Below are 16,263 nucleotides of genomic sequence, written 5' to 3'. Positions count from 1 at the left end.
CGCTCCTGCAAAGAAAAAGAAAATCATGAAAGAAAAGAAAAAAACAAAAGAAATCTGAGCGTTGTGCATTTCATTCTCATGATTATTATTTCCCTTCATGCTGTAGTGGGGGGAAAGAATTTAAGGAATTCAAATGGTCTTTTTTCCAAACCTACAATGTATGGACATGTCACACTAACACATTTGATAGTGTCAGACTATTTAACCTTATTTTGTAATGATGACAGGTGGAATAAATGAGCCCCTGAGAAGTAAAGCAGGCTACACCACATAATACAACTTTTGATAATGAAGGGCCCAAAGTTCAGCTTCCAATTTAGAATGCCATCCAATTCCCATTGAACACGGATCAGTATCAGCCTCAAACATTTTGTTCATAGCTGGCATCAACACCAAAGGTGTACGGACAATGAAAGATTACTTTAGCGTGCTTAAACTCAATTTGGCCATGGATGTGAGAATGCCTGGTTTATTTCTCAGGGGCTCCAATGGGATGATGCAACATGCCCTGTAAAGTTATTCTGAGAAAAAGTGAAATGTGAGCCAAAACAGTGAGTCATCTGTGAATGGCTAGTGAGTGTTACTGCATTTTTAAAGAATGTGCAAGGAACACACTGTGCAAGAAAGAGAAACATTTCGCCCCAGCTGCTTATGTTATCGCCAATTATTATTCATCCTTTTCATAGTCCTTTTATTCACTTACACCCACCCGAGGGGCATCGTGGAGGGCACCCATGATGCCTTTTCCTCATTAATCAATGTTCAATAACTGAAAGTTAGTTTTCCTGTAAAATAGGAAGATAACTTGTAGAAGCAAAGTTTTCAGTATATTATATGTTTAGCAACAATTGATGCATTCTGCAGTAGTAGTTCATAGGGCTGACAGGAGATCCCAGATGTACGCACACTCTCCTCTGAGCTGTCTAACCTGCTTTTGAAACTCGACTGAGCTATAAACTCTCATCCTGGTGTGTTGTAGTCAGACCAAAGCATCATGTGTGTACCGTCCCGCCAATGGACGTTAAACTGGGCGTCTGCTGACATTAGTTGGTGGACGTTAAAGATACAATGGTGTTCTTTGCAAAGAGTTGGCGAGTTATTGTTAGCACCCTCGTTAAGTTCCAAATTCTTTTCATGAAGTTGAACATCAGACCTGGCCAGCCGGCTCCTGAAAGACTTGGGCCAATAGCATTCCCCAGCTGTCCCCACAAGAAGATGGGAATAATTTGGGCTTTTTAATTCGTAGTGGTAGTAGTAGTAGCACATCAGAGTACTATCACATGCCAACTTTAGGGAAGCAAATAAAAACAATGGAAACTAGAATGGCACTTGGTAAAACGTGTACCTCTGCCAGGTTGAACAGTGTACCCTTTGTATCCCACTGCTACGTCGTATCTGCATGCGGTCGGCAACCTGAACCAAAATGAAATGAGCTTGTTCTTGTCCTTCACCAAGTTTTGTCATAATCTGTCCACAACTTTTTGCGATATCCTGATCACCGACAAACAGACAGACAGGGGTGAAAACATCCTCCGTCCACCTTTGGCAGATGTAATTATATATATATATATATATATATATATATATATATATATATATATATTAGGGTGGTGCTCAAAATAATTTTTTTTAAATATTTACTGGGACATGGCTTTATGTTGTTCCTTTTGTTCCAAAATGAAAAGACACCAAATATGAAAGCAATCTGATTTTATTTAGGGGTGCCACATCAGCCTTCAAACTAAAGGTGTCTACAAAACTTTTCTATATATGGATCGAAAGCAAAACCAGAAGTTTGTTTTATGAAAATCCACCCTCCACTCACTTTCTTTGTATTCTAGCAAACACAAGTTACAATAGCTGCACAAATAGCACTATATTGCTATGAAAACTCAAATTCAATGATAACAATCCAAATGTTCAGTTCATAAAATGAAGAGACACCATATCACATAATATTAAAAAACCCAAATATAATGAGAAATGTAACTCCTATTTCTGGGCCTTTTCACCACTGTTGCCTTCTTGGCATCGGGGTACATCTTCCTGTGAGTAGCAACAACTTGGAGCAGAGCTTGCTTTTGCTCTTCATCCTTTGTAAGGAGCTTATTGTAGTCTTGTATCAATGCGACACCCCTTTCTGCCCTGTCGTTCACCACGACTAAGCCACTGGCGGCTTTCTTTGCTTCCTGAAAGCTGGTTTCTTGCTCCCATGAACCAGGATCCTTATCCATCCAATCAGTTGGGGTCCCTAGGATGCTGAAGAAATGCTTGGTGTGTTTTGTTATGAGGCCAGCGATTGACAGGGCGGTTCCTCGTTTGATAGCTGGTCTCTTTGGAGAGGGGTTTTCACCGTCATTTTTCAATGCTTCAATCATATTGATCTTGCTTTCTTTGTCAATTCTGGTGTCAAAGAATGCAAATGCCACTAGTACTGGGCTCATGGACCACATGTGGCGGCCAAGTGCCTTCAAGGCTGCCTGAGCCATCTTCTGATTGATTTGTTCAAACTTTTCCAACTTCTTGAAGAGGTTAATGTCATTCAGGGGAGCCTCAATAGCTTGTGGAGCCCGAAACCAAGCCTGTACATACACAAGGCAGACAAAAATGTTGAAGGCTCGGAGTTCTCTCGCCTCTCGAAGTGTCAAGTGGAACTCTGACCGAAACATGAACACCTGTGGTGAATATAGTGCTTTTGCCATCCATCTGGCTCTGTGCATTGCTCCTGGAGCCATGATCCGGATTCCACGAGGTGGGATTCCTCCCATGTAGATGACAGTCAGTTCTAGGAGTTCACGATAATCATCTCGTGGCTGCTGATCTTTCAAACACACAAGAGCAAATTCCAGAGCTTCATCCATCATGTCATTGTTCTGTGCAAACTCAGCTGCCGTATCAGGATCTGTGAATCCATTTTTTGGTTGGTGATGGGCAATGGACGGCCACTCCGCCTGAAACCGCTTAAAAAGCTGGATGTCAGGGCCTGATGAAGGACCGAAAAGAGTGGTGAAAACATCTCCCAGAATGATTTCGTGCGCATGATGGCGGCAAGCCAAATGAATTAGTTCAGTCTGTAGCTTCTTTTCAATGAGGACAGCAGCCCCTCCACGAACACCTGAATTGCTGGCCGTTGTGTCAAAAGACAAAGCCTTCACCTTGCCCACAAGGTTCCAGCTCTTCAGTGTGTCCACTACAGCGGTTGCCATAGCTTCTCCTCCCCCGTCAGGTAACTTGGGAACATTCAACAGCTGCTCCATTCCATGGTACTGGTTGGACACAAGGATTGGAAGACGATCCACCTTCACATGCACAAAATCTCCAGTGACATCGGGAAGAAGCTTTCCATCCCAATGGACCACTAAAGGACCCTGCACATTATGATGAAATGCTTCTTTTATTTCGTCCATGGTTTTGCATCGATGCATCATGCGATTCCGCCGCACTGTCCATCGGTTCAGTGCCAGCTCTGCAGGATCCCATCCTACTGCTCTACAAATGGATGCCAAGTTGTGGACAGCCATTCGGTCACTTGTTTTCGTACGATCCAAAGAAGCTGCGACTTCAGGATCAATGTTGATAGGTAGGTATCAATGTTGATAGGCCTTCTTTTCTTGGGACGAGATATCCCACCATCAGATGATGAAGAACCAGCCTGTGCCGTGGTCTCAGAGTCAGAGTCTGAGTCTGTGACTTCCATAGCAGTAGCACCCTTCATGACCATTTCCTGTCTCTTATTTTCCTTCTCTGCCTTAGTCTTCTCCTTTTCTTCCCTTTCTTTCTTTCGCTTCGTTTTTGCTTCCAACACAGTGTCCACAGATCCCATTGAAGCCTTCCTCTCTGAGAATTGATCGTGAAGAAGCTTCCTGTCCTCGGGGTTGGTGATTATGGCCTCCGAATCTGCATGCCTAAGATCAAACGTCTTCTCCAAGGAGGCCTTGAAGGATGCTTCCTTTTTCTCTTGGGTCGCACCACCCCGCTTTGCACCTTTTTGGAGGCTCCTCCATTCTTCATATAGCCTCTCCAAACGATGGATGCAGTGCTGCTTCGTCGTTGTAGGTAGGTGAGCTTTTTCCCAGAACTTCACAACCTCTTCAATGGTGAGGGTTGCACTCTCCCGGGCAGTGCGATTCTCCTTCTTCAGGTGATGGAAAAACAGGACAAGAGATTGATGCACAGTCGGGAGCTTGGCACCTTTGATGGCATCTCCAGAAGTGGACCCAATGAGATACACATTATCCTGAGCCCGAGTTTTCAATGAAACACTGGTACTAGCACATGCCATATCTGCAAAATACGCAAGAATGTGGGTAAAATCCTGTTAATTCTTACTCCACAGGGTCACTCTCTACAAAAGAGCCACAGTCAATAAGTTAGGCCTACATATTACACACTAAAAAAGCGTACCCCTGACCCCGGGAACCTGTACAAAACATGCATGAAAATTGCCCAGGTAGTGATCATAGGAAGTCTCAAAACTGTATGTATAATATATTGTATATAACTATATATATAATGTATAATGTGTATTTATGTATATTTATTATTTAATGTATATTTTATGTATAAATTTAATGTATATTTAATTATAATGTATATATATTGTATAACTATATATTTATTTATTATATTTAAATTTTAATATATTATATTTATTTTTAATACATTATTTAATGTATTATATTTGTCTATATTTGTATAATTGTCTATTGTATAATTGTATATATAATGTATAATATAATATATATTATTATTATTTAATGTATATTTACTATATATTTATTTTTAATATTATATTTAATGTATATATATAATTATGTATTTATTTTGTGTATATACAGCCCAAAAAATGGGAATTCCTATTTTTGCATGGGGGAAAATTCATCACTGATGTGGCACCCCTAAGTATTATTGGATTCCATTCAAATTTGGTGTGGGTTCCTTTGACACCAAAAGGAACAAAAATAGACCATGTCCCGGAGAAAATCTTCATTTTGATTTTTTGAAGCCCACCCTAATATATATATATATATATATATATATATATATATATATATATATATTTATATAAATATCTATCTATAATTCCACTAATCTCTGTGTGTGTGTATGTTTGTATGTTTGTATGTTTGTATGTTTGTTTGTGACCGCTGTTTCTCGACAACCACGGGTCCGATATACTTTAAACTTGCCAGGTATATTGCTGGGGACCCGAGGATGTGCCTTTTCAAGGTTTCATATTAATCGGACAAGTAGTTACCGAGCTATGTCCAAAAAACGATTCAACCAATCAGAGAGCAGCGAGTTATCACGTGTGCCGAACGTGGCGAACAGACTCTGCCTCGGACGGCACATTTGAGAGCGTATTCATTTATTTCACGTTGGCAAACTATGTTGGCGTTAAACTATGTTTTAAAACTAATTAAAACTACTATCTATAATTCCACGGGTCCGATAAAAAACACCGTACTCGCAAGCCGTTCGCTTTGGACCAAACCATTTCATGTAAATAGAGGGGGGGGATTGTCACCGTACTCGCAAGCCGTTCGCTTTGGACCAAACCATTTCATGTAAATAGAGGGGGGGGATATAATTTTAGATATATATATAGTACGGGCATGCCCTAGTATATATAAATACACACATATACACAGTCTACATGTACACAATATATATATATATATATATATATATATATATATATATATATATATATATATATATATATATATATATATATATATATATGTGTCACGCTACCAGATTCTTGTACCAGATGCTCAAATTATGGATTTAGAGTTATACCTGCAGCATTAAAGTACCAACCCTGTACCTCCATAAAATAGCAGGGTTTGTCAAATTGGGGAATTACAAATGCATGAAAACAAAAATTTAAATATTCATGTGTTACCCAAAATGTCAAGTTTTTCAACTTTTCATGCCAGGAAATCTAGAAAATTTCACAAAAAATACCAACCAGTAATTTACAATCAGAATCAATTTCTAGAGTTCTAAAGGTTTTTTTCAAGCATGATGTTGGACAAGTAAAGTAAATAAAAGTACCATAAGAGTTATTGGCCGAGTGCCAATTTTTTTTGGCACCTTGCCAATATTCTGTATTTTTCACTTTTTCCTAGCAAATAAGTTGTGACCAGCACTGATTTTAATTGGAATTTATGGGAAACAAACACGCTCATGTTTCTTCTACTACTGCTGTATTTATTATGTGCAGCATAAATCTGCATTGAATCTTCAAGCATAATCTGCATTGCAACTGTGCACAAATACTGTAAATCCTCACCCCCCCCCCCCCCCCCCATCTGTATGCTAGCCCAAGCTGTCATGCCAAAATATCAAGGCAAAATGACGAGTAGGCCTACATGTATAGAATTTTCACACACATGTTTGGTGAAGCACCATTTACAAGAAGTATGTACACAAGGCTTGACCTATCCATGAAGGACAATAAATGCATGTGGCATCATACTACTTACACTTGAAAACCCCACGGGATATTAAGTTGGCAGCCAGAAGTGTGATTCAAAGGTCAAGTCATTGTCTTGTGAGCCTAATTCACAAAGTACATACAAGTACAGCATTGTTCGGTAAACGATATTCTTTGTCTAGTATATGAATAAAATATCATGCACACTGGATGCACAGCACTGAGCAGCATGCACAGGTCTTATCAATTGTACAAACTATAATGACTGTCTCAATCATTTTCAGGCATGAGTCAACAAAATGAATCAGATTGTCATATAAGTAGTGGACAGGTCACAACACCCCTGTTGCTTCTGCGATGGCCGGCCGGCTTACAGTGAGAGCAGGTTGGCCTGGCATACTTGCCACCAACAGCAGCAGAGTCACCAGATGGCCAATAAAGGTATATTTCCGGTGGTTTATTGCTGATAAACGATCAATCCGGAAGCGAAAACGGTGAAACACGCGGCACCGCCTTTCAACGGCGTTTATACGCAGTAGATGTTTAGCGCATCTGGTACAAGAATCTGGTAGCGTGACACATATATACACACACACACAGTCGTGGCCAAAAATATTGGCACCCTTGCACTTTTTTCAAATAACAGCAGAACGACTCCTTTTCTCTCTTCAAACTGGTTGAATGAGTGATTTTTATATTGCAGGCACCTGCAACTCACCACAGATGAGTTCAATTCCAAAGTAAAGGAGATTCATTTACAATTCCCCTGAAACAACTTGCTGCCCTGAAACAACTTGCTTTCGTCTCCTGGAAAGCAAATCCAATGGAAGGAAATCTCATTTCCTTTCACAAAGCCCGAAACAAGTGTGTGTCCACCCTCAGGAGAGCCAGGAAACAATATCTCACCGTTCTCAAGACCGAACTCTCTTATCTGTCTCCCTCTTCCAAATCCTGGTGGCGTCTGGTCAAATCTGTTTCTGGTGTTTGTTCCCCCTCCATCCCCTCCCTCACCTCAAACGGCTTAACGGCTGACTCCGCACGTGAAAAAGCTGAATGCCTCAACTCTGTGTTTGCCTCTAAATCTTGTGTCCCAAACCCATCCCTCTCTGTACCCACCGTACCCAGTCGTACCCAGCTGCTCCTGGACTCTGTGTCCTTTCCTCCTGACAAGGTGGAAAAGTTTCTGTCAACCCTCGACTCTGATTCTGCAACTGGTCCTGACGGCATCAGCCCACGGGTCCTAAAATCATGTTCTTCCGCTCTATCACTCCCTCTTTCTGTTCTCTTCACCCTCTCTTTTGCTCAAGGTCATCTGCCATCTGCTTGGAAATCAGCCAACATCACCGCTTTGCACAAAAAAGGTGCAAAAACAGATCCCAGCAACTACAGACCAATCAGCCTTCTCCCAATTATCAGCAAAGTCATGGAATCCATCATTGCTTCAGATATGAAATCTTTCCTCTTCTCCAATGGCTTGATCTCTGATCATCAATTTGGTTTCAGACCTGGTCACTCTACTCTGGACATGCTGCTTCTGCTTTCTCAACAATGGATGGAGGTCCTCAACGCCAAACAGGAAATTAGAGCTGTCTCCCTTGACATTTCACGTGCCTTCGATACGGTCTGGCACCCTGCTCTGCTCACCAAACTCTCCTCCTTTGGTATCCATGGAAATCTCCACGCATGGCTGGCGGACTTCCTCTCTGGTCGTAGTCAACGTGTGGCCCTGAATGGGTTTCTCTCATCTCCTCTTCCTGCTCAGGCTGGAGTTCCCCAAGGTAGTGTTCTGGGCCCTGTGCTTTTTCTGGTCTTCATCAATGATCTCTCTGACTCTCTTGAAAATCCTCTCTATCTCTTTGCTGACGACTCTACTCTCTGTCGCTCCATTCCTCTTCCCTCAGATCGGCAGTCTGCAGCCTCCTCACTCTCTGAAGACCTGGACAAAATCACAGACTGGGCAAACAAATGGAACATGTCTTTCAATCCTGATAAATCTCACACTCTTACGATGTCTCTCCGAAAAGACCGACTGGAAAACCCTCCCATCCACTTTCTGAATAATCTTCTCCAAGAAGTTCTGTCACTCAAGCTTTTGGGTCTCACTATTTGCCATGATCTTTCCTGGGAAAACCACATTTCAAATCTGGCCTCCAAAGCCAGTCGCCGACTGGGCATCCTCCGTCGTGCGAAGTCCTTCCTTGGCGCACCTGAGCTCCTCACCACATACAAGGCTTTCATCCGCAGCTCTATGGAATACTGCTCTCCCCTCTGGTCTGGTGCTCCTGCCTCACACCTAGCCCGTCTTCACGCTGTTGAAACCAAAGCGTTCAGAATCATTGGAATCTCCCGCGATGAAGCTAACTCCAAGGGCCTTTCACTCACTCACCGCAGGCAGGTTGGTGGTCTTTCCGCCTTCTATCGACTCCTCTCTGGCCTTGCCCCCCCAGCCCTCTCTGGGCTCTGTCCCCCAAATATTCCTACAGGTCGCACAAGATCTGCCTGCAACCCTCTTATGGTTAAACTGCCAAAATCAAGACTTTCTGCTCACCTTCACTCCTTCATTCCTCTTTTCTCCCGCCTCTGGAACAAACTCCCTCACTCTCTTCAATCCCACTCCACCCTCCAGGTCTTTAAAACAGCTGTTCACCACCATCTCTTATCCTCCCCCATCCAAAACCGTGATCTTTTCTACCCCCGCTAATTTCGGTCCCCTTGTGTTTTATACCTCCCCCGCCACCCCCCCCCTCCCCTTCCCACGCCTCCTGCCCCCAAGCCCTCTCCCTCCCACACTTCTCCCTGCTCTCAAATGTTGTGGTTGTGTGCTTCCCCTTCTCTCCCCATCTTGTCTTCCGCTCCCTCTTTTTGTATATTTTGTTTGTCTGGTTGATTTGTTTGTGAAATAAATGTTAGCTCTTTCACGAGCCTCGATTCAGTATACAAAAAAAAAAAAAAAAGAAGCACCCAGGAATGGTTCAAGACGAAACACTGGACTGTTCTGAAGTGGCCAGCAATGAGTCCAGATCTAAATCCCATTGAACACCTGTGGGGAGATCTGAAAACAGCAGTTGGGAGAAGGTTCCCTTCAAGTCTGGGAATACTGGAGCAGTTTGCCCAAGAAGAGTGGGACAAACTGCCAGTAGAGAGGTTTAGGAAGCTCATTCATGGTTATAGGCAGCTCTTGACTGCAGTTATTTTGTCCAAGGGCTGTGCTACCAAATATCAAGTCTAGGGTGTCACTAATTTTGTCAATGCCATTTCTTTTATTTTCTGATTTAAAAGGATATATTAAGTTCTGAATCAAAAACAAAGGTTCTGTAATATTAACAGTGAAATAAAGAATTGTAGAGACCAAATAGTTTAGTCAATTTCAACTTATTTTTAGAGGAAATTGTGAGTTATTTGAAAAAAGTGCAAGGGTGCCAATATTTTTGGTTATGACTGTATGTAATTATATATACATATACATATACACATATATAGTATTTTCCAAACGTGTAATCGTTGTCCATATAAACCATGATAAAAGCAGACCAAAAGAACAATTGCTCCTATGTTGTTTTATTAAAATGGTAAACGGTGTAAATGAGGTTTTTGACAATTAGGCAATGCTCTCGATCTATTTTGCATAACGTCTGTGTAAGTATATTAATGTACTTAGATGAAACCTTCCATATACCTTCCATTTACCCTACCAAACCATAAAATACACCACTTTCAACATAATTCACAGAAGTTGGGTTTTCATTTGATGTTTTTAAATATTTCAAGTAATTTGAGTTTGATATGAGCATGATGTATCTGATTGGGAACTGAGTACCCTCGTCCCTCTTTACAAGGGCAAAGGTGACCCTTTGGACTGTGGCTCATGTAGAGCGATAAAGTTATTCAAGCATGGAATGAAGGTATTGGAAAGGGTGTTGGAGAGGAGGATAAGGAAGAAAGTGAAGATCGACGAAATGCAGTTTGGATTTATGCCAGGAAGAGGAACGACAGATGCACTTTTTATTGTTAGGCAGTTGCAGGAGAAGTACATGGAGAAGGGGAAGAAGTTGTTTCTTGGGTTCGTTTATCTGGAGAAAGCATTCGATAGGGTACCACGCAAAGTAGTGACATGGGCATTGAGGAAGTTAGGAGTGGAGGAATGGTTGATCAGAGTAGTGATGGCAATGTACGAGAGAGCGCGCACAGCTGTAAGGACGAAGGACGGGAACAGTGGTGAGTTCGAGGGAAAGATCGAGGGGAAGAAGAAGACACCCCTCCCCTCCACATCTACCCCCTTGCCCCTCCCCTCCAAATCTTCCCCATCACCCATCTCTTTCAAATCTTCCCCCTTGCCCCTTCCCTCCTAAACTCCCCCCACACCCCTCCCCTCCGAGACTCTCCCTTGCTGTTCTCACCCTAAACTCCCCCTCGCAAGTGGTAAAGCATGTGGTGAGGTGGAAAGAACTGGGAAGTGGCCGTGTGCTGTGTGCAGGAAGAGTGTCGGAGTGAACTCCATTCAATGTACAATGTGCGCTGAGTGGGTTCATCAAAAATGCAGTGGTCTGAGAGGGTCATTCACCAGTGTGGCAGCTACGTTCAAGTGTAAGGTGTGCACAGAGGGAGCTGCAGATGGAGGAAATGTCGAGTTGGATCTTGGAGATGGCGTGAAGCTGGAAGGTGTGAAAATATTTTGCTACCTAGGAGACATTCTGAATGGAGAAGGTGGATCAGACTCGGAAACGGTTGCTCGAGTGAGATGTGCATGAAAGAAGTTTCGGGAACTGAGTGGCGTGCTGATGAGGGGGGGAGTGTCGTTTAATCTGAAGGGAAAGGTGTATGCTGCATGTGTGAGAAGTGTTATGATTTATGGGAGCGAGACATGGGTAATGAACGTAGAGCAGCAACGAAGGCTGGAAAGGGTGAAAATGCGAATCGTTCGGTGGATGTGTGGAGTATCGTTGAGAGAGAGGAAGACAAATGATGAATTGCGAAAGATGGGAATAGAGCCTGTGATGGATGCTGTGAAGAGAAACAGGTTGAGATAGTTTGATCATGTGTTGAGGAAGGATGAAAGTGACTGGTTGAGAAGAGTGATGGAAATGAACGTATGAGATAGTAGAGGACGGGGAAGACCGAGAAAGACTTGGCTAAAGGTGGTGGAAGAAGGAATGTGGGCAAGGGGGTTAACAAGGAGAGATGCAGAAAATAGGGCAAAATGGAGAAGATTGTCATGGGGCCCACAAGGCTAACCCCTGCTCTAGCAGGGAAAATGGCCTTTAAATGCCTGTTGTTGTTGGTTGTATGATGTATCAAAACAAAGTGACATGTGTTGTATGTATTATCGATTTGCAGAAACATAAAAAATTTGCAACTAAATTCAATCCAGTTCTGATGTCGTTCCAGATGTAAACCCAGTTTAAATGAAACATCAGTTGTCAGCGTATCGAAAGAGATGAAAAATCTGTATTGCGAAATAACCTGCTTGTTTTCCCACAGCGATACAGGTGCATGTCCTACACAAGCAGCTGCTCGGTGAGTGGATGCAGTTCGCCGTTAATGTCGTGTCCGTGTTCAAACGACGAGGATCCAGTCCCGCGCGGCACGGTGACCTTGCGTTGTGGGTCCCGGCTCGTGATGCCGCGTGCCGCTGCCCTCGCCTTCAGCCGGGCCGCAAGTATCTGGTGCTGGGCACAGAAAGCAACAGGGCCGGCGCCGTTGGCAGAGAAGCTTCTCGACATGGTGGACTAACCCTCGGCCGCAGCAGTGTGGTCATGCAATGGCGGGATCAGTGGGCAAGGCGACTGCGCAAGTACCACCATCGCGACAAGAAGGGCCGCTGCAGCAAGCCGTGAGCAGTCCAGGGCAAGCAGCCTGCTGTTGTGATATGGGAAGCGAAGGGAGGTGGTGGAGTTGATTTTTATGAATTCCTTTGAGAAGGAAGGAAAGAAAAGCATGCTTCAAAGGGTCACCTAGTCCACGATCCATTATTGCCTCGTTTAGATATCTACAGTAAATGCCTTCTTGGTTCAATCGTGCAGCGGTTTGGATATCGTCAGTGTATGGAAAGAGAGATGTTGGTTGGGGGAAAGAGGTCGGGATGTTTTAACAAAAAGAAAAAATATTTACAGTCTTCATTCTTTAAAAACAATTTTTTTTTTGCTTTTCACAATTATCAAAAATAAGTTCGATGGGACTGACTATTTCATGAAGCAAGGCATGTTGATGTCTGTCTATAATGACGCATGCCATTTTAGTATCTCGCAACAGGAGAGAGTTCACCCGTGCTTACATAACCAGAAAATCATGGCATTAAAGGACACATGAACACAGCTTATGATGAAGAAAGGAAACCAGAAGAGCCAGGCTTTCCTCGCTGTGCACATGTGGCTGCAGAGCCATTTAAACAACGTACAACTCTGAAACCCATAAGGCTTTGAACGGGAGAAAAAGTGTGTCCACTGTATGGAAGCCATTGTTCATGAGAAAACCAGTTTGCTCGACACCCACAAAAAAAACCCGTGGTGCAACATGGAAGATTGAGATGTTGAGCAGAACTTCAGAAAAAGGTGTCACTTTACCACTTAGAGCATTGCTTCAGCGTAGAACTCCAGGTTGGAAACTTTACACAACTGTTTGTTTTTATTCCCTTTAAGACCGACGTATGAAGTGCAGGATTCTGTTTGAAATCTCATGGGTTCACTGGACGACCGCAGCATGGTTGTGGAGACAAAGCGAAAGCAACAAGGTTTTGATGTTCATCGGATATTCAATAACGCTTTCAGTGTTGCCATTTTGTTCGTGGGTGCTGCATCTGAATTGACAATGTATTTGTAGGTTTCGCCTTGTAATGATCATTGGTAACAGTATAATTTATCATTTTGAAAACGAAGGCTTGTTTTAAGTGTTTTGTATAAATGTTGGTGTGTTTGGCACTGGCGTTTTCTATATATATATAAATATATATAAATATATATTTACATCATAGTAAGTAATACTTTATGTCAAGTTAATCTTCGATTTAAATGTCATTATTAACACATGCTATGATTATTGGAAAAGAGCAAAATGCATTATCTGTAAGCTGTAGACATTTTTAGAAGTAGAAGTAGATGGAGAAAAGGGAAATAAATCTCAAAGTTGGTTAAACAATTGTTGTGAGAAAAAGGAAAGAGTGTACATTCGGGTCGATGTGTTCCGTTACTCCGCTTCTTCTCTTTCGGAGCGACCATGAAGAGCCCGTATTATAAGGGACCTTCCCATTAACTGTAGTGCTCTTTCGTAACCGAGTTTCATCGCAACCTTTCACGTTTATTGTTACGTTATTTAATTTAAGATGTATGGCTATTATCTTATAAAGGGGAATAAGCAATCCATAATGATGTTCATAGTTGCATTTTGACAATGTAGCTTTACAAACAAATGCAAAGGTTCGCAAAGCTCTGAATAAATCTTTAAGTTGATGCTGCTTTGTTCTACTCGTTCACTCACATATATATTGAAATCCACATCCAAGGAAATCCTTGCCATCGCACAGTGTGGGCTTAGAATCTGAAAAGAGAGGAGAATAAATGGGGATAAAAGCAAGTGGAAAAAAAAGAAAGTGCAAATGCCGTTTACCTCATGAGAATGGAGGCCTGAAAGGGGCCGCAGGAAGCCCGGCACCTTGGCTTGAGTGGCCTTGTGTGTGCCGAGTATGGAAGGACAATGGGTTTCTAAAAGACCCCACACTGTGGTACATCTCCCATACAACAAACACTGCGGAGTGACTGGCAGAACCCAAAGCATCCTCGGTAACCACCCAGCCTCCCCTTCCCGACCTCCATCCGCAGGCTTGATTAAATGCAGTCTTTTGGTACAAACCAGCCTTCACGTTTGCAAACTGCTGTCTCTTTTGTTTTTTTTTCTCTACACAAGTGAATGACGACAGGGATAATGGCTGATTATGGTAAAATATTTGAAAACTTGACGTGTCTGTGAATCAAATCGGAATCTGTTGGGTTGCTACTCGTCTTGCGGCATATTGTACGCACACCGATAGTAAATGGGATGTGTGGCACCACAAGTCAAATAAGCAATAGGTATCCACTTGGTAATAGCCATTTGCCGGTCCTCTGTGATTATGTAATAATAATGTTTCTTTGTAAATGAAACCAAATACTGGAGGGAAAAAAGTTTTCTTTAGAAAGTTTGAAAAGCCTTCCTCCTGCTCCATCTGCCATCTGTTGGCAGCAAACAAACTTAATTGTTATTTCAGACAGATGAGCAAGAGGATCACCTGGTGGTAACGCAAGTGTGAAATTAGGACATAGGGATTGCAGATTACAACAAAAGGGGCCCATGACAGATTTGGGGATATGTGTCTACCTTAATCAGATTTTATGGTGGTTGAAAATGCCATTTTTTACGGTAAAGGAAGCACTCACTGCAGGCATGGGAGACATTGGGATCTAAGAAGAAGAAAAAAAAGATTGAGATGCCGGTTGAAAAGCAGACGCGAGAATAAAGGATGCCGCGGTATGAGGATTCCAGCAGTGGAGGGATCGGAGCTAAATGTGAGAGCACCCTCAAGAATGGGCGGTAACTCTTGGACCCATGAGAGCAAGTACCAAAGGCCCTAGCTGATGTCTTTTGATGGGGAAAAAAATGCAGACAGCAGCAGTGGCTTAAGCTGCTGACTCTCCGGAGGGTGACAAGTCTGTGGCAGCTGCAACTGCGTGGCCGGATTGGCACGAGCTGAACGCTTGATGGCTTCTCCATCTGTTCTTGGTGACACTGATTATTTAGGCTGCATCCGTGCATGACACATATATGAGGCAGAATCGTCATCTGTTCCAATCCGACATGGAAGTGTCCGTGGACTTGCACAATTATAGCAAGGAGGAAAAGCACACGTTCGTTCACACACACACACACACACACACACACACACACACACACACACACACACACACACACACACACACACACACACACACACACACACACACACACACGGTGTATACTGATAATTGGGAGGCTCCATTCCCACCTTCTGAAATTCACATTTGGAGATAGCAACTGACGATGCACACTCACACTCACACCTATATTTTTGACATTATGCTTGGTTTTATGTGAGTTAGAACAACAAACGTATTCCATTACCTGAGAGAAAATGTATCAATATTAGTGTCACAATTTATTTGACATTAGTAACAAAACTGTCAAAAACTTTTAAATGAACTGGTTTTTTTCATACATTACAAGTAATTGTGAAAATGTCTGAATTGTTACCTTGCCACTCAGGCATCTTGCCATAATCTCTGACATCACAATGTGAGACTACCTATGGAGGAGCTATATATCAGACTATGGAGTGGGAGCTCCAAAGAGTAGTGGAATCACCATGAATCAATAGTTTTATTCACTTTCAAAAGCAACGACGTAATTTCGTAACAAAAACGATAGAATGTGAAAGAAGACCTACAGGCCACAAGGCATACAATACCATGAGATTACAATTACAGGATTACAATTACATGAGATTACAGGCCACAAGCCATACAATACAACCACAGCACTGTGATTTGAATATCTTCACTTACTGTAACTCTTGTCTTAAATTAATGAAACGAGTTTTGCTTTCCAACTTGTGCAAGTAGTGAAAGCTATTCTCAATGAGGTTTCTTCGTAGCAGATAATCTGTAAAGTGATCACATCAAACCACATGACACGTCTATCATTACAAGGCATGCTTCCTTATTCAACTGTCTGTCATATTTAGGATATTTGCCTGCCTGGCAGTCAACCAAAATTGAAAATAATTCCAAAATAGAAAACCTACTGTTGTTAAGGACGTC

The 16,263-nt window shown here is 42.4% G+C and overlaps 1 protein-coding gene across 1 annotated transcript in view; it reads left to right on the top strand.

The window, feature by feature from the left end:
* Window positions 1-13,884, top strand: part of LOC137423456 (netrin-1) — a 184,551-nt gene extending 170,667 nt beyond the window's left edge. The window contains exon 7 of the mRNA XM_068110653.2: window positions 11,921-13,884. Coding sequence (XP_067966754.2) covers window positions 11,921-12,276 — 356 coding nt within the window. The 3' untranslated portion in view covers window positions 12,277-13,884. The remainder of the gene's footprint in view (window positions 1-11,920) is intronic.
* Window positions 13,885-16,263: the final 2,379 nt, after the last annotated feature.

The sequence above is a fragment of the Myxine glutinosa genome, chromosome 3, assembly GCF_964187855.1.
Source record: "Myxine glutinosa chromosome 3, kmMyxGlut1.1, whole genome shotgun sequence".
In the NCBI taxonomy this organism is placed as follows: Eukaryota; Metazoa; Chordata; class Myxini; order Myxiniformes; family Myxinidae; genus Myxine; species Myxine glutinosa.
This window is presented reverse-complemented; position numbering and strand designations above follow the sequence as displayed.